The sequence below is a fragment of the Primulina tabacum genome, chromosome 3 (assembly GCF_025594145.1).
Source record: "Primulina tabacum isolate GXHZ01 chromosome 3, ASM2559414v2, whole genome shotgun sequence".
Taxonomy (NCBI): Eukaryota; Viridiplantae; Streptophyta; class Magnoliopsida; order Lamiales; family Gesneriaceae; genus Primulina; species Primulina tabacum.
The window spans coordinates 10,004,378-10,027,119 of record NC_134552.1 but is presented as its reverse complement, the minus strand read 5'-3'; the positions used below and the strand labels follow the sequence as shown (position 1 = coordinate 10,027,119).

The 22,742-nt window shown below is 35.9% G+C and overlaps 5 protein-coding genes across 15 annotated transcripts; 1 reads left to right on the top strand and 4 right to left on the bottom strand.

Annotated features, from left to right (window-relative positions):
* Positions 1 to 147: 147 nt before the first annotated feature.
* On the bottom strand, positions 148 to 4,345 carry LOC142540112 (uncharacterized). The gene is made up of 5 exons (XM_075646029.1): positions 3,684 to 4,345; positions 3,265 to 3,368; positions 2,866 to 3,042; positions 762 to 2,602; positions 148 to 431 (listed from the first exon to the last, which is right to left on the bottom strand). Exons 1-5 carry the CDS (start codon positions 3,857 to 3,859, stop codon positions 285 to 287), a joined length of 2,445 nt encoding a protein of 814 aa, XP_075502144.1. The 5' UTR covers positions 3,860 to 4,345; the 3' UTR covers positions 148 to 284.
* Positions 4,346 to 4,589: 244 nt separating this feature from the next.
* Positions 4,590 to 7,644, bottom strand: LOC142540111 (pentatricopeptide repeat-containing protein At4g32430, mitochondrial-like). Of its 5 annotated transcripts, XM_075646026.1 has the most exons (4): positions 7,598 to 7,643; positions 7,461 to 7,515; positions 6,879 to 6,963; positions 4,847 to 6,801 (listed from the first exon to the last, which is right to left on the bottom strand). In XM_075646026.1, exon 4 carries the CDS (start codon positions 6,715 to 6,717, stop codon positions 5,218 to 5,220), a length of 1,500 nt encoding a protein of 499 aa, XP_075502141.1. In that variant the 5' UTR covers positions 6,718 to 6,801; positions 6,879 to 6,963; positions 7,461 to 7,515; positions 7,598 to 7,643; the 3' UTR covers positions 4,847 to 5,217. The 5 variants fall into 5 exon arrangements, 4 of the variants coding, with proteins under 4 accessions (XP_075502141.1, XP_075502140.1, XP_075502142.1 ...); XM_075646025.1 differs by having other exon boundaries at positions 4,847 to 6,963; positions 7,598 to 7,644; XR_012819037.1 differs by lacking the exons at positions 7,461 to 7,515; positions 7,598 to 7,643 and adding an exon at positions 4,590 to 4,727 and having other exon boundaries at positions 4,965 to 7,159.
* An 890-nt stretch (positions 7,645 to 8,534) lies between these two features.
* LOC142540108 (uncharacterized) lies at positions 8,535 to 13,625 on the top strand. 7 transcript variants are annotated; one of them, XM_075646021.1, is made up of 6 exons: positions 8,535 to 8,628; positions 10,485 to 11,763; positions 11,945 to 12,047; positions 12,120 to 12,159; positions 12,266 to 12,489; positions 12,604 to 13,625. In XM_075646021.1, exons 2-6 carry the CDS (start codon positions 10,743 to 10,745, stop codon positions 13,322 to 13,324), a joined length of 2,109 nt encoding a protein of 702 aa, XP_075502136.1. In that variant the 5' UTR covers positions 8,535 to 8,628; positions 10,485 to 10,742; the 3' UTR covers positions 13,325 to 13,625. The 7 variants fall into 7 exon arrangements, with proteins under 7 accessions (XP_075502136.1, XP_075502129.1, XP_075502135.1 ...); XM_075646020.1 differs by adding an exon at positions 9,277 to 9,321 and having other exon boundaries at positions 8,568 to 8,628; positions 10,630 to 11,763; positions 11,945 to 12,159; XM_075646014.1 differs by having other exon boundaries at positions 11,945 to 12,159.
* Positions 13,626 to 14,849: 1,224 nt separating this feature from the next.
* Positions 14,850 to 15,860, bottom strand: LOC142540110 (large ribosomal subunit protein P3-like). Its single transcript, XM_075646023.1, has 2 exons — positions 15,579 to 15,860; positions 14,850 to 15,211 (listed from the first exon to the last, which is right to left on the bottom strand). Exons 1-2 carry the CDS (start codon positions 15,774 to 15,776, stop codon positions 15,029 to 15,031), a joined length of 381 nt encoding a protein of 126 aa, XP_075502138.1. The 5' UTR covers positions 15,777 to 15,860; the 3' UTR covers positions 14,850 to 15,028.
* Positions 15,861 to 17,704: 1,844 nt separating this feature from the next.
* On the bottom strand, positions 17,705 to 20,425 carry LOC142540109 (uncharacterized). Its single transcript, XM_075646022.1, has 3 exons — positions 20,093 to 20,425; positions 19,694 to 19,928; positions 17,705 to 19,451 (listed from the first exon to the last, which is right to left on the bottom strand). The coding sequence occupies exons 1-3, from the start codon at positions 20,189 to 20,191 to the stop codon at positions 19,102 to 19,104; spliced, it is 684 nt and encodes a 227-aa protein (XP_075502137.1). The 5' UTR covers positions 20,192 to 20,425; the 3' UTR covers positions 17,705 to 19,101.
* Between the last annotated feature and the right edge of the window lie 2,317 nt (positions 20,426 to 22,742).

The following is a 22,742-nucleotide window of genomic DNA, read 5'->3' as shown; positions in this document are numbered from 1 at the left end:
GTACTATCTATGGTATAGAACAAAATCAAGAACAGATTCTTTTGGGTTTGAAATTTTTGGCTTATGTATTTATGAAAAAAATGGTCATTTGCAGAGACACCGAGCCACCATCGTGCATGTTTGTAGTTTGTACTAATCTTCTAATGCTTTCTTACGAGTGATATTAATTTGTATTTGACGAAACGTGTATTTACAATAAACCAAATTTATATGATGCCCAGAAGACTTTATTTTGGTCAACAAGGGAGAAGGAACTACACATAATGCTTACACGTTCAAATACCTCACATCTGAGATAAAAGATTGCCGATTTTTCGAAGCTCATTGAGTGCAACCGTGGCTGTGACTCGTCCTTCGCTAGAAAAACCATTGTTTAAATTCTCTGGCGATCCCAGCTGATCCCGATCCAGTTGGAGGCCAGATTCAATCATCTGCAGGACCAGATGAAACCAGTTAAAAATGCACTGATGCTCGAGGAAAGATTGAATCTGAAGTCCAGGTTTAGAAAATAAAACACGGCAATTCTAAACTTCAAGGATAAACTATTTTTTTCAGTCGAATGAGAGGTTTGTTATAATTGGGTCTCGTACCCGATACCTGGTTCTAAACTTGGGACATTGATGCCATATAGGCTACACGTCAAGGAGAAACTAACTGGTTAACAAGACTGTAAACTGTTTTTAGAAAGCCAACTTCATCATGGAACGAAAATATTAACAATGTCCAAACTAAACTTGCAAAAGACAAGATTCATTTGATACCTGGATGTTCTCGAGCATGGATTGACCTAGATTCCTCAAGCTAACCATCACATCCTGGTCGACTGTATCTCCGTGGCTGGTGCTACATGAGCCATCATATCCATCAGCCATAATAAATTTAGCATCTTTTTCGTGACCACTACTTACACTGTCACTAGTTTTCGCAACTTCAGGCGGTGGTGGTCTCTTAAATGTTCCCCCATTGGCATTTCTTCCGAACTTCCGTAACCAAGGAAATTTACCAGATAGAAGCTTTACTTGTTTTGCCCCCATAGCTGATTTTTCCATGGAGTCCTCATTTTGCTTAAAACTTGGAGAGTGACCAATAGGAGGATCTGGGACCGGAAGAGGGGAGTTTGTTCCACCTGACTCAGGATCGTTGGTCTTAGCATCATTTTCATCAACAGACGAGTTTGATGCAACACTACTTCTATCCTGTTCGTTTTCCTTGTCACTTTCTCCATGAATACTTTGTGGTTCAAAGTAGTCAGAAGAATTTCCTTCACTTGCAGCACCGCTCAATGCACTGCTAAGCTTTTGATCAGTAGCATTTTGTCCTTTAGTCTCCACTTGATTCTCGTGGACTGCTTCATCACTTCCGACATATGCTTTCTCTTCATCTGATCCTAGCTCTCTGGCCAGATCCTCCAACAAACTTCTCTTTACAGACGGCATCAAACTTTTCATAGTTTCACAATCTCTTGAAGGAGAAGGGTCCGATTCGGTTCTGGATAGGTTCGATCTTACTCTCTCAGACCAACCTTTTTTGCTTTTTATGACTTCTTGATGACTCGAGCCATTTTTCTTGCTTTCTTCTTCCTTGTGCAAAACTCTCCATTTCTCTTCCCAGTAGCTCTCATGAACCATCTTCCAAGGAGTTCTTGGAGAACTTAAATCTAGAGAAAGACTATGGCCCCGAGCAACTACTGACGTCCTACTGCTATATAAGTCGTGTTGAATTTGCAGGGAATTTAGATCCGAATCTAGTGCCAGCGCTTGCAACGACACTGCCTTTGCTATCAGTTTGACAAGAGTTACGTCACCAGGAAAATTCAACAATCTCTGAAGGCAGGCAGTCGCATTCTCAGTAGCAAGCAACGAAGACCTTAAATTAAGTACCACTGAAACTGCAAAAGCAGAAATGAATGCTCCCCTATGCGAGTTGAGAACTCCAATATTGGACTCAACATCAAGACCAGCTGCTTTGCTCAACTTGGTGTTTTCACGAGAAAAAATTTCGTCCCAGACCACCAAAAGGTTTTCCAAGGAAAATTCACGACCAAATAATACACGTAGCCATCGTAGTGCAAAATATTGGGGTTCTACTCCTAGTTCAACAAGGTGGCTGTGAAGAGATGAATCGGCTATGGATAGTAAATGATACAGTGCAGCGGAAGCTTCAATTACAGGGGGGAAGCCAGTATGGGAATTCACAAAAGGAGAAGGAGAGAAAAATTTGGTCATGGCAACTGCACCACCAGCCCCACTCATCAAAGCATCAAACATCGAATAGGCATCATGTTCCATAAATTTCTCAGATAACACAACACCAAGTTCACCTTCAGCTCCATAAGCATCGCTTAGTAAAACAATACTTTCTATCTCTGGATCAAGTTCACTCAGGCCGTTAGCTTTCGCAGAACTGTTTTCTAACCCATTTTTATGTCCCATCGATTCTGAGAATTTCTTGAAGTCAAAATTATATGTTATGTCATTTTCATGAAATGTTAAGCCATCAAATTTGTCAGCAAATTGGTCTTCATAAAGCTTTCTCACTTCTAAGAGGCGCGCCACATCAACGTGAAGAACATACATCAGGGGAGCCAATAGTTCATGCATACCTACACATATGAAGATACACAGAATCTATAAATACAAATGATTGATAAACAGAACATTTTTAGAAATCCATCACAAAAAAACAATGCCAAATAGTCAGTTATACATCCCCACGATAGCTCCATATAATAGGCAGACACCTTTGCTGTCAAATGCTAAGCTTCCCATTGTTTCCTTGGAACATTTTACTAGAATACAAATGTGTGTGACTGAAACAGATGAAACAGAAGCAAGAATAATACACAAATAAAACTATTTGCTCTACCTTGTCTGTAGCCATACTCTGGATTTTTAAGGCACCAAAGTAATAATATTCGTCTTAGCATGCCTTGGCATGCACTTGTCTGAAAGTAGCTACCTCTTTCAGGGTATAAGCGTGTCAAATCTTGATCAAGCATTCTCTCTAGTTCAGCGTTTCTAAAGAAGCGACCCCACATGCTGTCTGTAATGAAAACATGAATAACATTAATTAAAACACATTTTTTTAAACTTAATAATTAATCATAAAGGTTCTGAAATGATGCAAGTATAAAAAACTGAACTATAGCAAGAGTCCGAAATTCAGAGAGAAGAACCAAATCGAGAATTCTTATAAGTCATATTAATCCGTAAAATGATAATAGAGTGACTATTTATGTACTTGAGAATAGGAATGAAATCGTACCTGGGTTTTGTGACAAAGGATTGTCCATGACAAGATCAGGAGAAATACCCCCATCCTTTGCCACATGCGGATCAACTAGAAGTTTTCTCCTCAAAGAAGCATACCTGTTGAACGTTAAATCATATTTACAATATTGTAAACTTATGAAGGGAACAAAAACTGGAGTACTCTTGCAACCAAAATAATTATAATCTAAAACCAAGGACTCGCCTCCGCAACACAGATTATTATGAACACCAGAATCCAAAATTAGCCAAGAAATATATAAAATTTAATAAAAAGCACAATGGTGTCAGCCGGATTTTGCTTACTGAAACCAGGAAAGCTAATGAATTTTTCAATCGATGATTATTTAATGCATATCCAATCGATGATTATTTAAATTATGTATTTCGCATATTCGAGGTAATCGTATTCACCTCCTACGTGAATTGGCGGTATCCCGGCGAAGATCTTCTATCGATGCGGAGAAGGAAGAAGGTAAAATCCCCAAATCTATGCGCCATCGGATCCCTCTAAAATCTCCAAAACGACGCAAACCTCCAGAACACGATGCCGTTTCAGGCATAGTAGTCTCAATTGGAACCGGTGACATGCGTGATTCAACCCTCCAATTTATCCCCCTTTTCACCTTCAGTTCAGCCCAACTCTCAACAGCCTTTGATCACAAACCCCCTCAAACCATCTTTTAATAGCAAAATGATGGAGTCCCAGAAATTTGTGTTTTGAAAAATGCAATCTTCTGCTCAGAAACTGACAATAAACTGAGAACTACTAGGATCCTACGGAACGCAATCGACCCAAACCCATCGAGATCATCATCACCAAAAATCGGATTTGATGGAAACCCGTTTGAAGGAAAATAAAAAAAATGGCTGCTCAAAGAAAAATGAATTGAAGAGAGAAAATCCCAAGAATTCATCAAGGGTTAGACGTGCGAAAAAGAAATAATGCGTTGAACAAAAAGATCAAAGGACCCAAAATCTAAAGCGATGAATGGAAGGTGGGATGCCTTGCCAATTCGGGACTGGAATTTGAGAGAGAGAGAGAAGGGAATATGCTTATTAGCGGGCACTGCGGATCGTTTATATATGCTATACTGGTAATCCAATTAGTATAAATTAGTTCACACAAAAGTAGATGATATTTCTTTTCTCAAAAAATAAAAAATTATATTAAAAATAATAATTTTGAAATAAGTACAATTTTGTTATTTAAAATCATTTATTATGTTTTATACGCAAAAATAAAAAATACGATCCGTGAGACCGTCTGACACAAATTTTTACCACAAATCTATGTTGAAAATAAAAAAATTCCTTCAGGTCTGTTTTAATGGTCTCACCTCTTTTATAAATTTGATGCCATGATGGTCACGATCTCACATTAATAAGGAGGCCACCTTAATTTGTCTCCAATACAATAAATTTTTTTGTTGCGGTTGATGGTTGGATTTGATTGACCTACACGAAAACGACAGTTAAACATTATGTCGGAGATGCATATAACGTAATTAGCAGAATCAAATGAATAAAAGAGAGGGGTAAAAAATTTGCATTTGTAGAATTTTGACAAGAAATCATATGATGTAGCAATTTATGGCTTCTCAAAATTTTGGGCAAAACATGTTTAAATACCCTCAAGTAAATTTTTAAAAAAAATTGGAGAACTTTTGCTTATTTTCATAAAATTATACATACATTGATCGACTTATCTGATCCCCACTGGATCAATTGCCAACTATTCTGGGCACGAAACTTTAAGATTGATAGTTGAGTGCAATTAAGACTCGGACTGAGCTCTTGTTTTCAAGTTCAACCCCCGCCTTCGAGCTCGAATTCTTCATGGGCACTGAATCGCACGAGGACGCCACTTCCCTCCCTTCGACGCCACTTCCCTCCCTTCGAATCGAAAGCCATCAAAGCAATTCGACACCATTCTTACACCCTAATATCAACAACACAGCAATTCTTCATCCACCCGCCAACTCAACATTCTTAGTAAGTTCAGTATTTCATCCATTCTTGAATGAGAAAAATCTCCAATCACAAACTTCTCAAATGAGCCCTTGACTTCAACGATACTATGGGCAGCCTCTTTCTTTAATCCACTTCCTCTCAACATTTTTCTAGCCCCTGCTACACTATCCCACTTTCTATCTGATGCATATAAGTTGGATAGTAAAACGTAAGGTGAAGTGGTGATGTGATCAAGTTCGAGAAGCCTTGCAGCAGTTTGTTCTCCTCTAAGGACATCTCCATGCAATCGACATGCTGATAGTAAGCTGCCTAAAACAACAGCATCATGGCCGCTATGATGTTTCTGAATGTACTCTTCGGCTTCACTCACTCTCCCCGCTCGTCCCAGTAGATCAACAAGGCAACAGAGATGCTCGCTATTAGGGGTTATGCCGTAAAACTTGCTCATGGAGTCAAAGAGATATAGGCCCTCTTTGGCAAGCCCGGAATGATTGCAAGATGTCAGAAGTCCAAGAAAAGTTACCGAATCTGGCTTCAATCTCATTCTCATCATCTCCATGAACAATGTGATCACGTTTTCAGCTAACCCATGATTTGCAAAAGCAGTGATAATGCTGTTCCATGAGACAAGATTACGACATTCCATTCTTTCGAAAATAGCTTGAGCAGAACCAATGGAACCACTTTTTGCATACATGTTGATAAGAGCGTTTCCAACGCCAACATCCCAATCTGGCCATGTCCTAATTAAATGAGAATGAATCTCCTTCCCATGTCTCATGGACGCCAGTCCTGCAATGGCAGAAAGCACGCTGGCATAAGTGAAAAGATCCGGCCTTGCATCATTTTCCGCAACCATATCCCTGAAGAAACTCAAAGCCCTTGAATTATCCTCGTGACGACAACAAGCAGTGATGGATGTATTCCAAGAAATAACATCTTTATCCTCAACTGACCAAAAGACCTTCTCAGCTTCTTCCAAAAAATCAAATTTTGAGTACATGGCAATCAAAATGTTTCCAGTGAAGGCCAAATAATCAAGTCCAAGTTTTACTATCGCACAATGTAATTGCATACAATTAGAAACATTATAGTATGTACAATCAACTGGTCCTAGTAATCCCGCAAAAGTAAAATGGTCAGGAACCAGACCCCGTTGACGCATAAGCTTAAATATCTCAAACCCCTTCTCTCCCTGCTCATTTTCCACTAGCCCGGTGATTGCTACATTGTAAGAAACCAAGGATAAAGAACCGGAAACACTACCACAATAAAAAATTAACAAAGCTTCACTCCACATAAAGCATCTCATATACATCGAAATTAGTGAATTAAGAACAAAACTAACAGCGTCGTAGCCTAACTTTACTGACTGCGCATGTATTTGTTTCCCAAGCTTTAGTTCCTGAATGACAGAACAAGAACCAAGGACACTAGACAAAACAAATTCATTGGGCTTAAAATATTCCTGCATCCGACTGAAAACCCGAATTGCTAAATTGGATCTTTTTGATTGGACATAACCAGATATCAAGGCAGACCAAGTGACCAAATTTTTCTGCGACATTTCATCAAACATTTGGTGAGCCGAATTCATGCACCCACATTTTGCGTAAAAGTTGACGATATCGTTACCGATTATAAGATCTGATTTCATCCCTATCTTAACAGCAGCAGCGTGAAGCAAAATCCCTTGTCGAAAGTTCTTCGTGTTGGCGCACTGGTGCAGAAGAGAACCAATTATCTCCTGCAACATTTCTAGCTTGTACTACAAATTCTATTGCAAGAAATAAATTTTCTTGGGGTGGTAAGGATGAAATTAGCAAATCAGAGACGTCTGAATTGCCATTCCCAGAGATTCTGTAAGAAGGGAGGAAAAAAATGTGAACTAAAACAGTTTACTAGTTGAACTTGGCGGTAAGAATAACGGTCCATTCTTGAGAGAGAGATTTCATTTAGTATTTAATTAAAACAAAACCAATTTCTGATACGTTTGCGTATGTATAATCTCGTGCATGCATATGACATAGCTTTCGTTTAAAAAGACCAAAATCAAGTGGAATTTTGTCTTAAATTTCTCTTTGAAAAACAGAAATTACAACTTTTACTTTAAAATATGATATAGAAACAAAAGATTACAAAAATTACAACAAATAAACCACTTTATATAAAAACCAAGTATTACTTAAAAAAGTGTTAAAAATTTGTAAAACATACACGATGAAGTCAAAAGCTTTCCATTCCATATGCAAGGTCTGATCTGGATTTCTCTCTGCGTTTCAAAAGGAAATATGTCAAGAGAATGCAATGCAGTAGCAAACTTTAAATTATAGAGAAGAAATTAAGATACCAACCCTTTGGTCACTGGTGGCGTGCACACTGTCGAATACAGCTCGAAGTCAAAAGTGGATAAAAGCTGAATGTGAAGACAGATGAATTGCATACTGAAACATGAGAGGCATTGATCATACTTAACCAATTCATCATCATCACATCAACTTTGCAGGTAGGAAAACAGAACAAAGAATTCTTGCACTTGTGAGAATTGCTTAGCAGAACGAAGAGTTATCTGAAGTATGATGTAGAATATAATATATGAATGTAAAATGTTGATCAAACTTCCGTTAAACTTTTGGTTTTCATACTTAATAAAAAACAAGTTTAACATTTTAAATTCCATGTGTGGGTAGATTGTGATTCCTGGAAAATCACCATATTAAAATATTATTTAACAATGATTGATTGATAAATCATTTGTTTATTCAAACCATGGAGTTTATACGTTCAGATTGTCATATATTTATCACACTTGTGTATTTGAAAATGTTGATTTGTCTATCCTCATTTTTAATTTATTGTCATTGTTGAAACTTGTAATTCAATCTTGTCCATTGATATAGTTTCTTAAATAATTTCCGATAAATATTTTAATTGAGTGTACACATATATGCATCTTATAAAATTAATATGTCGGAGAGTCGTACAATAATTTTTTGTGTTTAAAAAATAGATGGATTCTCATTGAAAATGTTATATTTTTTTAAAGATAAAAGACAGGAAGATCGACCGTGTTTTAATAGGGTGGTTAGCAAAATAACTTTGATCAAATATATTTTTTAAAAATGAAGTTTGATAAATATCATTAGCCCAAATATCCTCTGATAATCTCAATAGTTTGACCCGAAATCCATGCCGGGTTGATTGTTGTTCGAAACAGCAAGGGCAATAACGTAAAACACTCCACAATCCTAGGGCTGCCTCGTCTTCCCATTTCTGTTCTCTTTTAATTCTCTTTTTAAATAATTTTTCGACCGTTGCTTCTTCCTTAACGTCTCTCTCACAACACAGTTGTGATCGGGAAAGAGCAATTTTGTTCTGCTTTCAGGTACGAATATTTTATGAATTCATTCACATTGTCGCGTAATTCTAGAATTGTTTTTTGTTCAGTTAATTTGTCAAGAGAGGGAAATCATGAACTGTAATTTGTTCGAACAGGGTTCAGTTTGTTTCTTTCCCCTCTTTTTATTTGATCATTCTTTATATGTTTTTTATTCTCCATCGTATGGATACCCAAGCTTGGTTTGTATTTGAGTATTTCGGAAGTTAATGCATTATAGGCGCTTTAAGAAATCATTGAGTTCTTTTTCTCTGGATCTCTGATTGTGTTTCTTAAATGGCCCTCACCATTTGGCATTTAAATTAATGTGACATCGATATGCATATTTTTCTTTTCTTTGTCTGGTGGTTGCATGATATTTTGTTCAGGAATCAACAAGTTCTTTTCATGTATTGGATGCGCCAATTCACAGAATTGTTCATGTAGTTTACTTTTGATATTTTATTGGATGCTTCATTATCGGTCCAGGAGTTTGGCTCCTATATGTGTCTTAATTTTTCACTGCTAAATGGTGCTTCAAGAAATTATTTTTCTCATCTGTTTTAAGCAATTTGCGTGCAATAAGTTGATCTTACACTAATATACTTCTCCGGCGTACCTGCTTGAATGAATGGATGGTCGATCATGTCTTTGCAGGGGAATTTGCCCTTTAAAAACGGTTTTAGACGACAGAGTTCGCAGGTCAGCCTCCTGGATTTTTTTAATTATTATTATTAAGATTTTAGTTGATAAAATTACATTTAAGTCAATAGTCACCTTATTGATCTATCAGTTTCCTTTGTATATTTTAATTTCCAACTCTGTCAAGGCAGATAAATAGATTGAATTTTTCCATTTTATATATATTACAAAAATTTGTGAATTGCTGCTCATCAATGTTTTCCTTGAGATTCAACACAAGCAAAACATATGATCTTTCATAATATTTAGCGTGGAAAACTCTCAAATCGAGTAAAAACCACGGAATCATAGACCATTTAAATATTCCACTATCAAATTTAACGGATACATAAAAGTCTTCTCCAAAAAACAACTAGAGAGTGTCAACAATTAATCATCATCTAGAATATGTAGAATCCAACAATAAACTCAAACACAAATTTGCTAATCTCATCAAATACAAGCAAATAAAAAGAGAGAAACAGTTATCAAAACCACCAATCTTGGTACCAAAATAGTCAAACAAGATGTCAATCCCACAAAAATCAGAAGAAGATTCACAGGCTTAGTATCCGAATCTCTTTTTCAGAAAAATATCTATTTTAGTTTTGTATGTATTGAGGTGCGACATTTTTAGTCTTGTACTTTTATTAAATTAATTATGGCCCTGTAACTATGTTTTAACAATCAATTTTAGTCATTTTGCTTAAAAAATCATGTTATTAAATAACTATATGTTATTGTTAAATTTTTATGATAATATGATTAAAAAAATTCTTTGTGACATTCACATATGTTTAACAATGTAATTATTAAATTTTAACAATGATACGAGCAATTTAATTATATGATTTTAAGAAAAATGACTAAAATTGATTATTAAAACATAGTTAATACATACAGGAGTAAAATTGACATTTTGTCTTCTTTTTCTCGCTCTATTTTTCTTTTGTGTAGGTAAGTATGGCGCTCACATCAAAACCTGCATATATTTTGTTTTGTATATATATGGGATTTGGAATATAACCTTGAAAAACTCATCATCCCTCACAAAAGTATGAGGGACCTGCTCCATTCTCATGTATAATAAGTCAATAATTACTTTAGACTAATATAATTTCCAGCTTCTGACAAATGAAAATCATGGAACATTGCTAATCTTAATATGATGTTACGTGTAGCAGGTGTAGTTTATCTGTTAAAGTTGAAGATTTTCAGATAACGTTTGCCTGAAATATTTTGGTGCAGTTGAATTGCGTTTTTGTGGCACATTGAGTCTTCCTGGATTTCACGGTTAGACATAGACTTGACTTATTTCCTCCTGAATAGATAGTAGAATTCTTTATGCATCTGGTGAAGACAACAAAACAGCTGCTCAATTTTGATTCAAATCTGAAGAAGTTACACGGAGTCTTGAGCGAGAAGTAATAAGCTGCAGAAAGATGGGATGTTCTCTATCGAAGTTGGATGACGAAGAGGCTGTTCAGCTTTGTAAAGATCGAAAAAAGTTCATTAAGCAAGCTCTCGAACAAAGATTGAAATTTGCCTCAGGACACATTGCTTATGTACATTGCCTGAAACGAGTTTCAGTGGCCCTTCGAGAATATGTTGAGGGAGATGAACCTCATGAGACAATGCCTGGTGTTATATCTATTACACCGTTTAAAGCTGAACCCAAATCATCTTGCAAAGTAAGTTACTTTCAGTCCAGTGGAAATCCTTCAGTTTCTGTTGAAGAGAGGCCTCCTCAGTCACCAGAAACTTTCAGAGTCAAAGCTTACTCCCCGGTTCATCGCTTTGGAATGGAGGGCATTTTTGAGTTCCAATCCTCTCCCATTAATTCTTCATCTTTTCATTACTCGCCCAACAGTAGACCAGACTATTATCCCCCGTTATCTCAAACGTCTCAATGGGATTTCTTTTGGAACCCCTTTTCTTCACTAGATTACTGTAGCTATCCCTCCAAAAATATTTTTGATCAGACAAATATTGAGGATGAAAATAAGAAGCTATGGCAAGTTCAAGAAGAGGAAGGCATACCTGAATTAGAAGAGGAAACTGTACAAGAGGGCGTTGACAATACGACCAGCAAGAAAGTAAAGGAAAGATGTAAGGTCAATGAGAGTGACGACAGAGACAAAGTCGATGCTGAAGTTACTGAAGAACTTGAAATAAATAAACCTATACAAGGATCGCAATCCAATGAAAATCAAAGCATTGAAGTAGCAAAATCTCAAAATATAGGTCGAATTAGTACCAAAGAAAACATGGTTGCTGGTTGTGAATTGAAAGAGGAAACACATGGATTTACAGCTTATGTTGACAGGAGGCCAACAAGTATGTCAGAAGTTATGAAAGATCTTGAAGATCAGTTCATGGCTTTGTGTAAGGCAGCTAAGGAGGTGTCTTCCATTTTGGAAACCAGCAGAGCCAAGTATTCATCATCTGCAAATGATCTCACAGGTTTGACTACGACAACAAATTGTTAATGTGTATTCAGGTTATAAAATGACGAAGCATCATATTGTGATTGAGTAATGGTGATTGAAGTCCATTCAGTTTTTCTGCTCAAAACAATGCCCTTCGATGACGTTATGATTTAACTGCTCTTAATCGCTTGTTAATGGATAAGTTTCTGTTGCAGCTTTGAAAATGTTGAATCCAGTTGCTTTCTTTAGGTCAACTTCATCTCGCTTATCAATGCCAAGATTTTTAGACGATACTTTGACTTCAAAATACGATGAAAGGTATGAAAGTAGCAGCGACTTATCTGAGGAGTCCTGTATGTTTTCTGAGAGTCATCAATCTACACTCAACAGGTTATATGCTTGGGAAAAGAAACTTTACCAAGAAGTTAGAGTATGTCCCCAAAACACAAAGAACTACTTCCTCTATTACTAAAAATAATCGAAATTTGAAAGCATCTAATATATGTCAATATTATGCTCCTTTTGAACCAAAACAGGAGGGTGCACGTGTGCGGATGGCTTATGAAAAGAAATGTACACAGCTCAGGAATCAAGAAATGAAAGGAGAAGACCGTTGTTTTGTAGACAAAACAAGAGATGCCATACGAGATTTGCAAACTCGAATGAAAATTTCAGTACATTCAGTTGAAGCAGTCTCAAAACGAATTGAAACTTTGCGGGATGAAGAGCTCGAGCCTCAGTTATTGGAATTAGTTCACGGGTAAATTTATAAAAACACCTTTTTCTATGTTTCTTGCAAAGTGTCACGCCCCTTGTAATGTTAAGGCCCTTTTTTAGCTTTTAATGAGCGTATTTTTGGACAAAATATTGACAGGTTAGCAAGGATGTGGGAGGTCATGGCAGAGTGCCATCAACTGCAAAAACAAACAATAGATGAAGCCAAGATATTACTTGTTAGAACACCTTCAAAACCTGCAAGAAACGAGAAATACACAATAATGCCACCATCGGAGTGGCATAATCTACATCAATCAGCTGCTAACCTTGAGGAAGAGCTCAGAAACTGGCGATCCTGCTTTGACATGTGGGTCGTTTCTCAACGATCATATGTTCATGCATTAGCAGGATGGCTCTTGTGTTGCATTCGCGCAGATAAAAATTCAGAAAAACAACCATTCTCGTCTCAAATGTCTTTAGGGGCTCCACCAATATTTGGAACATGCATTCAATGGTCCGAAGTTTTGGACACCATACATGAATCATCGGTGCTTAACGGACTCGATTTTTTTGCAGCAGGTCTAGGCTCGTTGTGCGCACAACTTCAGGTAGATTCGTGTCGTCATTTAGGAGGCTTCAAGAAGTTTGGAGGGGCAATCGTGGGGAACAAAATGGAGGTGGTGGAGGCAGATCATTTTGAAGAAGAAGAAGTGATGGCAAAAAAAATGACTGAATTTGCTTCAAGAGTTCTGTATGCTGGAATGTCGGTTTCTGTAACCTCACTGACTGAATTTGCTATTAGTTCAGCTGAAAAATATGCAGATCTGGTCAAGCAACGGGAGAATAAAATCCAGCCACATATGAAGTCAGGACTTTAGTCTTAGTCTATGGGCTATTTCAAAACAGAAAAGTAATCTCAGTCAGTGGCCCTATTTTTATATCTTCAGTAGAAAAAGCCATACATTTTTTTTAGAAATATTATACTCACTTCCCTGCCTGTTGCCTCTGTCTGCACGCAACTGAGAAATAGTTCAAAAGAGAGTGCAAAATAGTGGAATTGTAGAGAGTTTGCTAAGAGATCATCAACATTTATTATAAATTTTCTTCTCATACTTACCAGAAGCAGATGTTGCTTTTAAAACAGAAGAATGAAATGCAATCTACCTTTGGAACCAGGATTTTGCGGTGGATGTAACAAAGAAAATAAATTATTTTTCAAAGGTGGTTTTTTAGTTGCAGTTTAAAGCAAATTTTATTCTTGTATCTTGAAATATCAGCATAAATGTTGTATGTAATGAAAATATATGCTAAATATATTATAGGGAGGCGGTAATTAAAAATAAAATAAAATTTAACCTATGCTATATCTATCTGTATGTATATAAATGTAAAAATGTAGAATATTTTTTGAATAATATATATATATAATGAAAATATATGCTAAATTTATTATAGGGAAGCAGTAATTAAAAAAAAATTTAACCTATGCTATATCTATCTGTATGTATATAAATGAAAAATGTAGAATTTTTTTTTGAATAATATATATATATATATATATAAAATACCAAGTGCGTACAATAATATATATATGGTTTGTTCGACCCCACCCTAAAATGGAACCCCAGACCTCGTCAATAGTCATTCTCCTGGAAATTCGCGCTATATTTTGAACTGCCAACGCCATGAAGTCAAATTGCTCCATAAATATAATCAATTGCCTGGTTGGTATGATATTTGTGTCTCCAGATTGCGGCATGTATTGTGTAAGATGTAGTGTCATGTTTCTTTCGCCAGATCTCTCTTTTCAAATGGATTTTATTGTTAACTGGTAAAAATAGCAGAAATCACATTGTACTCACAAATAGTGTTTATAATCTTGACACGAATTAGAACCTCATTTTTATGGCATGATCACCTCGAAAAAATCTCATGTCCAATGGCATATCGTGAAATAGAGAATGTGATATAAGCAACAGACCGCTAAATTCAATACAAGAACACAAGCTACAAAATGATAAGTTGCTACCTATGTGGAAGTTACCTCTACCCTTTGGTCAAATCAATCCAGGATAGCACGTGTTTAATGGAATTAACTCTTCCAGCAGATGCTTAATTTCGATATACTTAGGCTCAGTGAGCCCTCGTTCTGAGGTTTCTCCATTCCATATTGAATGTGTGAGTAACTTAACTGAATTCTATATTGAGTGAAAGGAATTGATTGTCATAAGCTTAGAATTGAACAAACATGACCTACCACAGAGAGCCGAATACTTGGAACTGCAGATGGTGTTTTAACTTTTAAGGCCTTTAATGGGTTCACGATTAGGGATGCGACAACTCCAATTCCAATCAAGAAAAATGGCAGAAAAAATGTATAAATTAATGAGAACTAAGCCAACAGAAACGAACAAGATGTATACTGAACTTCGACTGAAGTGAATATAAAGATAATTCATTGCAATTCTTAATAATCCAAAACCCATAATCCAAAAACAGAACTTTGGTATTTAACAAAGTAGGTCATCGAAAACTAAGCAACAATAACAGGCTATATAGCAGTCACTGAAAGGAGAAGAAACCTAATCAAAAAGTGAGAATCCCATGTCATCATCACTCTCCTCCTTCTCTTCTTTCTTTTCCTCGGCTGGAGGTGCCTCAGCAGCTGCGCCACCACCAGAAGCAGCAGCAGCAGCCGCAGCTCCACCTCCACCTCCACCTCCACCAATGAATGCACCGCCACCTCCACCACCACCTACAATCACCTGCATTTTCCAAAGATCGTCAATTAGATAATTAAACCACATATTACTGCTTAAGGTAACAAATATCGTATCATAGAAGGTAAACTCCCTAACACTTGTGTCCGAAAGAAATATGCACACAATCAAACCTTCAACGCCGTGAAGAATACACAAACTCACTCTTTTCCTTGATATGTGAAATGTATCAAACAAATAATACAGCAGAATGTTATGAGCGGTCGATCAATCAAAATTACATGTAATATAAAATGAATAGCATAATTAAGTCGCGTAATTAATCACAAATAATAAGAATGCAAGAGAGACACAGCAGGTAAATAAACAAAGAAAACCAAAAACACACTTTCATTAATAAAAAATAGGAAACCTGGAAAACCGCGGAGGTAGGCGTTACGTAGGAGAATGAAGATTGGACACCACCGGAGGAGTCAACTGCGACGGCGGCTTGAACGAGCTTACGTTGGAGAGCGAAAGTGCAATCGGCCGAAGCCTCCAGATCGCCGTTGAGCTGCTTAGCCGACCACTCGGAGCCGGATTCTCTACACACGAACGTAAACACTCCCATTTCTCTTCTCCGAAGGTGATCGGCGACTGCGCTTCGGTGCTAAAGCTGCTCAACTATGAAACTAAAATAAAAACCTAGCAATTTTAAGGGCTTTATGCGGAGTGTCAAGGGAAGATGATGAAAAGACATTTATGCCCATAATGTGAAGTTGTAATAACGAAATTACTTGCTGGGTTGGGCCACTCTAAAATAAATACGAATTGGATTTGTTAATGGGCCTGGGTTTAGGAAAAATCAAAATGGTTTGAATCCGAACGCTAAAAATTTGGATCCACTGGCCATACGAACCGGATTTTTCAATTGAACTTGCATCCATTCCTCTTAGAAGTTTGCATCGACCATGTTCGCCATGGTTTTGGTTTTCAATTCGGTTCTTATTTGATATAAGGAAACCATCAAAGATAAAAGGTCTGGCAGATAATCAAATCAAGTAAATCTCACTATTCTATTTGTTTAGTGCATACTTATGTTTTTGTTAAGCTAGATTGAGTGATTGTGAATCATATATATATATATTGACAAATATCTCTCTTTAATACGATATCAAAGCTCATGCACATTGTCAAATGTCGGACTGTCATATGAACTATCCGTTGATGTTTTGTAAATTTCAAGATTCATTCGTTAGCGTAATGAGCGTGTTAGAAGTCTCTTATCAACTAAATTAAGTACTTAGAAGTTGCAAATATAAAGTTGAACAATCATCCTATTTGAGCCATGTTTTAATATAGAGTTATGCCCTAATTCACAATTTCAAATGTTTTTTTCTCGTTTTTGGTTAGTTTTCTCCATCGAATATGTCATCAATATTGGTTAGTTACACGTGTTAATATACATAATAAACAACATAAAAATGTATTATCAAATAGTACCATATATGTTTAAATGATTTAGATCCTAGCTCCAGCTCCAGCTCTCGTGATTATTTCAAGAATCGGAAGCGAAACATTATTGTTTGTAATGAAAATTTGGAAATGATTCCATTTCTTACTATTTGTTTTCAAATTTTGACTCACCGTTCACACTTTCGCAAGTTGAACAGCCCTCGAAAGAGTCAAATCATAGGGAATATAAAGAAAGGTGTTGGAATGCATGGGTGGTAGTCAAACCGTAAAACATTCCTCATCCATTTCCGAAGTCTCCCATACCTCTCTTCGCAAAACATCATATTTTATTCCTGAAAAAGAAAAAACAACAACAAAACAAAATGACAAGCCTCTGTTGTATTGGATGCCAAAAATATTCATATTACATGTTGACATCTCAAAAGATTAAATTGGTGAAGAATAGTATAAGATCTCATATTCCGCAATAATTATTCATTCTTTTTTATAAGTAAAGACTGATGGGTGGAATACTAATTTAAAATTGATATTATCTTTCTATTGAACAAGAGCCATAACAACATTCATAACAGTTATCAGAACTGAAAAATAGCTAAGATCTATAATGCTAAATCTGACTCTTAAAAAGACCAGGAAACATCATTAAAATAACAAAGACCTATAACCACATAACAATACCTAAAAATAACATAGGAAAGGAGGGTCAAAAACAACAATAATCCCAGGCAGCCCTTTTGTAAGAGTCAACGTACTCTGCCACATGGACAACCAACCAAGGGGATGAGAAAAACTCGTAATTCAAGGTGCGAGTGGTTGGATTTAGGAACACGAATATGATGCAGAATATCACTTAGTTTGGGAGAAGAGTATCTTCTCCACTCTCAGGCATTTCGTCTCCCCCACCATCATATAGTTGTACTATTTCAAAACTGTGTTATAGATAGGATCTCTCTCTCTCTCTCTCTCTCTCTCTCTATATATATATATATGTAATATATATATATACACATATATATATATATATACATGTCCTCCATCAGGACATGCCTCATCTAAGGTCAAAAAAGAGGTCGAGAGTACTTGCCTGAAGATGTAGAGAGTGGAATGTAGCCAGGGATGATTTGCTGGCGCAGAAACTTGTGCTTCTGCTCGGTGTCCGTGAATTATCCTTGGTTACACTGGACTCTATTCTTCTCATGCAAAACTAAAGGCCGGAGCCCCAGTCGTATATCATTTGAATCTTTCATCATCGCCATGTCTTGGTCATCAACTACTTGGTTTGAGTGATACAAACTCTGTTCTCCATAAGCGATCTTCATTCCTGTATCACTTAAATAATACTGACACAACACTCGCAAAAATAAAATCACATTTGAGTTCCACTGCAAAATCTCTATGTACATTTCTTCACATCGATCAGCACCTAAGATGCATGTTTGATCAACGGGAGCAGAAAGGTAAGTGAACTGCTTAACAGTTTGTTAACAAGTATATTTAACTGTGCATTAATAGCACATGGATCAATCGAGTTGCATTGCATGAATAAATTTTAGAGAATTACAGTGTTAGAAAATAACAAGATAATACATGAACACGACGCTTTCGTGCATGAGAAGGCGAACAGATTTAGAGGCCAAGATTCATGTACAGCTTCAATAAAATTAAAAAGCAGTAAAGACAGTCGGGACGTACCTGTCAAGAGGGTACATGAAGGGAAATGCCTGATCTAAAATCCAGAAGCTCCTAATAAACCCATATGTGTGTATGCACAGAAATAAATCCCGTGTGTGACTCGTTGTCTGGTAATATAATGCTAGGTGACCAGATGGCATTTACCCATACTTGTCTTGCACATAGAGGAAAATAACGACACCCAGAAATGATCCAAACGATCATTGAACAAGGTAGGCAACCCCCAAGGGTCGGCCCTCCACCGATCCACTTAGTGGTAAGGGGGAAGACTCCTCCATATCAATCTCTATTCACAATTCAGGATGATGCAAGTAAAATCTAGTTTGCGTTGTTCAAATAAAGAAATAAATAAATCAGGTTTTGGACACACTATTAACGTTATTTGTTATGTGCTTTTAATGTGTCATGACACGTTCTATTAACATACTTGCGAGCTGTGATGAGCAGATGCAACAAAATACTATTGTTTAAGACACACCTACTAGTTAACACATTGAATGCATGAAATAGATCACTTTTGTAAAGGCAGGAGAAACGGTACCAATATGAACAGGTTCAATACAAAGCACCAGCTCAAAAATGAGAAACTAATCATAGCTGCTTGCTCTAGTGTCAAATATAACATCTCCAGAAGCCTCTTTGAATTCAAGCCACGGCTAACAATAAATAATCCGTTAACGTATACATCCTAGCTATTGCTAAAACCGTTACCCAACTGGAGCACGAGATGCAATTGAAAACAACCAGCTCCAACACCGAAAGGTTAACTACACCATAGTGAAGCCCGGTTACTGGTACCAAACATCTGGAGTCGATGGGTTGTGGGGCAGCTGGGAAATCATGCAGTGCTGCTGCTGCCATTGGTGCAAGTGATTTGCTGCACAAGGTACATGCACATTCTCTTGATCCACACTTACATCGTCTTCGACATCCATTTCCTCGGTTGCTTCAGCTTCCATCATCTCCGAAGTATCAGTTTGCTGACCGAATTCTGCTCCCCGCATGGAAGGAAGTGGTGATGGAACCCAAGGTACAACAGCTAAGCACCCATTATGTGAGTGTAAGTTGCTATCCTCGGACCCTGCTTTATCATTAGCTATTCGCCAAGGGCTTGATTCACTTGACTCCCTAACTTGATCTGCAAAATATATATAGTAGGTTAGAAGCTCAGTTTTGTAGTCGAGCATCGCCAAATGAAAAAGAGAAAGAAATTCAAACCCTGAAAAATACACTCAAAGCCAATTAAAAATCATCAAACCCATGCACGAATTTCCACTGACCAGTCACCCAAACATTACGGAAAATACAAAAACAAATCAAACGGCAAGATTTCACAACTCTGATCAATACAAAGAAGCCTGTGTTTTTGTTTTTACTCACTTTTGATCCCGGAAATAATGTGAGGATCAACCGACACCGAGAATCTGGATGACAACTGGTGCAGCGGAGAGTCCACAGGATTAAACAAGACAATGGCCCTCTCTTCATTCTCGATCGGCAATTCTTCAATTTTCAAAACCCTTAAATTGCTAAAATAGCTCTGTTTCTGAGGCACGGATTCCTCAAACTGCATCGGAATCTCACGCTCCTCTAAAATCGGACGCAATTCAGCATCCTATAAGAAAATTGATAGTAAAAAAAAACACTCCAAAATTAAACGAATTTCAATTGCATCCATAAATATCGGTCGAATATTTCGATAATAACAAACATAAGATGGTGAAACAGGCGCGAAAGAAACTGAATCAAACGATACACAAAAGAATATAAAAAATTTACCAGCCTGCGGATTTTTCTGGCAGGAGAACAGAGAGAAAAATCATCAGTCGCATCTTCTAGGTCTTTCCTCTTCATCTTCGACGGAAAAGAACCCTCCATCGTTTCCTTCCTTTGTTCCCGCAGTTTATCCAAAACCCTAATCACTTACGAAATACCGGAGATTGATCGATGATATATGGATCGAAGGGAATTGGATGTTGCTAATATATACAGGAGAGAGAAGATACATAGTTATGTGATTCTTTCTTCCAGAGACATCCACAACCTGGCAGAAAATGGGCTCCGTTATGGCATTTTCAAAAGGTCGTTTATCAAACTCATATCCCACCAGAACGGTAAAAAAAGAATTAATACACCGCGAATTAGAATTATGTAATCTTTCTGTTTTTTTTAGGAGTAGTTATATTTGGTCTCAAACACTCAAATTCAATACTTTTTTCTAAAATTTTAGATATACTGCAAATCAGTCGATATACTTCAAGTTAGTCGATTTGTAACATATTTTTTAAATGTACATTAGACTTGAGAATTTGATTATGTTTTTCCCCCAATTTTCTAACGGCGTAGGTCTCTTGTGAGACGCTCTCACGAATCTTTATCTGTGAGACGGGTCTCAACCCTACCGATAATTCACAATAAAAAGTAATACTCTTAGTATAAAAAGTAACACTCTTAGTATAAAAAGTAACATTTTTTCATGAATGACCCAAATAAGATATCTGTTTCACAAAATACAACTCGTGAGACCGTCTCACACAAGTTTTTGTCTTTCTAACGATATCTACTGCACAAGAAGTCATTCGAATTGCTGACATGTTAAATGAAAGAAATCGACATTTTTAGCATTAAGTCGATACAACAAGCATCAGAGTAAATGTAATGAGATGTAAAATAAGTGTACTTTAAAAAGGGCGTGCAACTTGCAAGTGTGCCGTGATATAAAAGTTTGATTATGTCATGAACTTATGGCACGAATTGATGATGCTTGAATTTTAATTGTGTTGTGTTTTAATCCTTGTAGATTGCTTATACTAAATTCCATCCTGATGTTATGGTCTTTCCTATTGGAAGCATTGGAGGATCGATTGGGACCTGAATATTGAATTTGATTGAATGGACGAAGGGTCAACTAGTAGATGGCCGGGATAAATGAACTTTGACGGCTTCTTCGTACAAATCCTAGATAATAATATGTTATTTATTTATTTAATTTTGAGTAGATATTCTTAGGAGCGACAATAGATCGAGTCTAAATCCGATCTCGTACTAATTATGTTCAGACGGGAGCGGGTTAAGAACACGCCAAATAGGTCCCAAGCGAGTCCTTGGTTTAATCGGACTCGTCCCGTATCTAACCCGCAATTATATGTATATAAATAAATATGTGTATATATTATTAATAATATAATTATGTTTTTTTATATGGAATAATAAATACATTGTCCATAATTCTATTTTATAATATTTTAAAATTGAAATAATTTTATTCTATGATAAATTTAATAGGAAAATTTATAATTACGTATTTTTTTATTTATTATTAATTGAATTAAAATTTATAATTGATTATTAATAGAATAAAAATTGATATATTTTAATATGTGATTTTTTCTTAAATTTTATTAATATAAGATTGAAAAATAAATTTAATGATTAATTAATTTTTAAACTTTTCAAATTTAAAAATATAAAAAATAATTATTAGGTCCACGTATCCAACCCGGATTGGACCCGTCAAGTTCAGGGGATAGGAAGTGACTGGTCTAACATGAAGTGACCCGAGTCTCGAGTTTGATCAAACTCACCCTCAATCAGCATATTGTCATCCTTAACATTATAGGTCACATGTCAATTTTGATGAGAAAATGACTCATCATCATGCACAATACGTGCGAGAGGAATCAAAGAAAATTAAAACAAATGCAAACAGATGAAGCCAAAGAAGATTTGGGATATATGTATATATTCCATCTATACTTATATACAATATATTATAATATATTATTAAGTTTAATACACCTAAAATAATTAATTGATTTTTGAATCATGATCTATATTTTGATAAACCAAAAATACCTTTTTCCTCAAATTACAAAACATTTTTCTTGTTTAATAAAAATGTAATTAAACATATTTTAGTAAATTTATATCAGATCATCTATCTATATTTTGAACTTTTAATTTTATCTTTATATATATTGAACTTTTAAAGTAAAAAATCATACTACTCAACATAAAAAAATTTTATAAAAAATATTTTTAAAGTTTAAAATTTGAATATAATCTCTCAAATTCAAAAAAAAAAAATTATTTAACATAAGAATTTTAATATATATGCATCGCCTGCAAAGAAATACTAGTTTTTGAATAAAAATTAGCATAAAATGACAGTGATATCGATATGATCAAAGTGGCTTAATAATTATGCTGAATAATTAGTGGAAATCAACGCTAGTCTGTCATAAAATAATTACGCTGAGAGTAATTTATATCGCACGTATAATTTTGTTCAATTGCTCCAGCCAATTAAAAAATTAACTCAACAGTCTTAAAAGTTATGAGGGTCCCAAAATCATTATCATATGTGATATTATTTTATTTAAGTTTAAAATAATTTACTTATGTTCGACATATTTCGTTAAGAAAAATA

Excerpts from the sequence above, each read along its gene's own strand:
- LOC142540108 (XM_075646014.1), top strand. The coding sequence starts at position 10,743 with ATGGGATGTTCTCTATCGAAGTTGGATGACGAAGAGGCTGTTCAGCTT. Across the intron at positions 11,764-11,944 it reads ATCTGCAAATGATCTCACAG|CTTTGAAAATGTTGAATCCA; the intron begins GTTTGACTACGA and ends TTTCTGTTGCAG. Across the intron at positions 12,490-12,603 it reads TTATTGGAATTAGTTCACGG|GTTAGCAAGGATGTGGGAGG; the intron begins GTAAATTTATAA and ends AAATATTGACAG.
- LOC142540111 (XM_075646024.1), bottom strand. The coding sequence starts at position 6,999 with ATGTTGCAGGAGATAATTGGTTCTCTTCTGCACCAGTGCGCCAACACG.
- LOC142540110 (XM_075646023.1), bottom strand. The coding sequence starts at position 15,776 with ATGGGAGTGTTTACGTTCGTGTGTAGAGAATCCGGCTCCGAGTGGTCG. Across the intron at positions 15,212-15,578 it reads CTACCTCCGCGGTTTTCCAG|GTGATTGTAGGTGGTGGTGG; the intron begins GTTTCCTATTTT and ends TGGAAAATGCAG.
- LOC142540109 (XM_075646022.1), bottom strand. The coding sequence starts at position 20,191 with ATGGAGGGTTCTTTTCCGTCGAAGATGAAGAGGAAAGACCTAGAAGAT. Across the intron at positions 19,929-20,092 it reads CCAGAAAAATCCGCAGGCTG|GATGCTGAATTGCGTCCGAT; the intron begins GTAAATTTTTTA and ends ATTTTCTTATAG. Across the intron at positions 19,452-19,693 it reads CATTATTTCCGGGATCAAAA|ATCAAGTTAGGGAGTCAAGT; the intron begins GTGAGTAAAAAC and ends TATATTTTGCAG.
- LOC142540112 (XM_075646029.1), bottom strand. The coding sequence starts at position 3,859 with ATGTCACCGGTTCCAATTGAGACTACTATGCCTGAAACGGCATCGTGT. Across the intron at positions 3,369-3,683 it reads ACCGCCAATTCACGTAGGAG|GTATGCTTCTTTGAGGAGAA; the intron begins GTGAATACGATT and ends AACGTTCAACAG. Across the intron at positions 2,603-2,865 it reads AGAGTATGGCTACAGACAAG|GTATGCATGAACTATTGGCT; the intron begins GTAGAGCAAATA and ends TCATATGTGTAG.